Source organism: Impatiens glandulifera, chromosome 5 (genome assembly GCF_907164915.1).
Source record: "Impatiens glandulifera chromosome 5, dImpGla2.1, whole genome shotgun sequence".
Classification (NCBI taxonomy): domain Eukaryota; kingdom Viridiplantae; phylum Streptophyta; class Magnoliopsida; order Ericales; family Balsaminaceae; genus Impatiens; species Impatiens glandulifera.
The window spans coordinates 27,288,067-27,290,209 of record NC_061866.1 but is presented as its reverse complement, the minus strand read 5'-3'; the positions used below and the strand labels follow the sequence as shown (position 1 = coordinate 27,290,209).

The window sequence follows — 2,143 nt, the reverse complement described above, 5'->3', positions numbered from 1 at the left end:
TTCTTGTATCGCCATAGTTTTGGATAATGCAGCTTGTATTACGTCGGTACCCGTTACCTTAAGAGCTTCTTCCTCTAAGGCTACGAGTTTCTCTCAATACTTATTACCGCTAAGTTCGAGAATCATGTCTGAAAGCCTCGTTTCACAGCGTAACTTGACCCATAAATGGTACGGGAAGCCAGCTCTTCATCTTCCTTGTTCATATCCTGGATGAATTTCTGGAACATCTCCTCCTCTTCTTCTGCTGAGATGGGGACCTCGGCTTTGGTCATAGTCACAGTTTGTGAACCGGTTTGGGTTTCATTGTCTCCTTGCACCGGAGTGTCCTCACGCATAATTACCTTTCCTTTGTTAACCTGAGATGGACCTTCAAGTGTGATTGTTGGATTCGTTGGCCCGTCTTGAGCCGATTGGAGCGTTGTTTCGGTTGGGACGGATTTTTCCCCAACCGAACCGGATGGTTCTTTTTCTTCGTTGTCTCCCTCCTGAGCCGGAGGGGTGATGTTTTCTGCGTTGGCCGTTTCTTTGACCGGATGGATTTCACTCTGACCGGTTCCCTCAACCCGATCAGTTGGCTTGAGAAGACTTGTCACATCGTCTTCTGTTTCATGAACAATATTTTGGACCACGTCCACTATGACCTCTGAAGTTCTTAAACCTACGTCGGCCATTATTTCATCGAGGTTTTTTTTGGGGACTTGGAGTTTTCGGAATGAATACTAACCTCTTTAGTCGAATTTTCCTTTGACTTTGATTAAGTTTCTTGGCTCTCCGAGGGTTCAGTTTGCCTTGATGAAGGAGAATCGGCCGGATTGGGATGGACTGTGTTGATTGGGATCGGCTGAAAGACATCTGCGGTTCTTTTCGGTGAATTGTCCGAGGATAGCATTTTCTCGGAATCTGCCGGTTTCTGGGTGCTCTTCTTCGCTGACTTCTTCTTTCTTCCCTTTTTCCGCTGAGCTTCGGCTTGAACCGCCTTTCCCTTAGGATCGGCTTGTTTTGAACTTTCACCAGACGGTGCAGACGAGCTGGTTTCTTTTGATGATTTGGTTCTGGATGACTTCGTCCTAGCCGCTTTAGTAGTTTTCTTGCTCATCTGCTCAGAGTTAAGAAGATTACCGGATGGAAGCGGTTCACCTTCACCAAGTTCAACATGAAGGAAATGTAGGATCTTCCCTATTTGCATGGCGTAAGCCTGGACCCGTCCGTCATTCTTTACCACCATCTCGCAGAACTGTTCGAACAGAACGGTTCCCTAGTCGATCTTGTCACCGCGGACAATTGCCATCAGCATCTTCAGTTTCAGCTTGGTTAGGTTGTCGAAGTTGACTCCTCTACCCTGAAGTGATCTCGAAATTATGTTCAGCAGCCATTTGAACTCCAGCTTGAGTTTGTTCTTCCGATTGGAGTGAGTTACTAGATCCTTGTCATCACTTGATATGGCCAACCGGACAACATTCGATTCTGCATCTTTCAGGCTTGTTTTGAAGTCCAACCCGGTATTCGGCAAACCGAGCGCTTCTGAGAAGATTTCCTCCGTGATATTAACCGCCTTACCGTTCACAGTGGCGGAGACCGTCCTCTTCGTTAGAGTCGTCGTCGCCAAGAACTCTACAACTTCCGTCGGATGTACGACGAACAGACCAGAAAGATATGTTTCTAATCCAGAATCTCTCAATGATTGCAGCACGGCCTTGTGTTCTTCCCCAGCGTGTTCATCGATATCGCTGAAATCGACCTGCAACATGTATTGAAATGGTGCCTTATCTAGAGCCATGATGAGATTGTGAATAGAGAAGATGAAGAACAACGATGATCAGAAATCAGAGAGAGTTTAAGATTTTAGAGAGAGAAAACTTGTGCAAATAATGAACTTTTTTGGTTTTATATAGGGAGCGGTTTTGAACGGTTAGAAGTTGAACCGTCACTTGGTTTTGAGTTTTGGCGCCAAATTTCTCTCCAAAAGTTACTGCAGTAACTTTAGGCGGTAAATGCGGAGAATACTATGGGCGGTAATTTTGTGCGCGGTAAAACTGTGGGCGGTAAATTTTTGAACTTTTTCAAACATTGTTTGAGATTTTGATTTACCGGAAATTTTGTTAACCGGAAGCTTCGATTAACATGAAGTCTTTTGTTTATTCAG

The 2,143-nt window shown here is 45.0% G+C and overlaps 1 protein-coding gene across 1 annotated transcript; it reads right to left on the bottom strand.

The window, feature by feature from the left end:
• Positions 1-754: 754 nt before the first annotated feature.
• Positions 755-1,225, bottom strand: LOC124939157 (protein DEK-like). Its single transcript, XM_047479664.1, has one exon. The coding sequence runs from the start codon at positions 1,223-1,225 to the stop codon at positions 755-757; it is 471 nt and encodes a 156-aa protein (XP_047335620.1).
• Between the last annotated feature and the right edge of the window lie 918 nt (positions 1,226-2,143).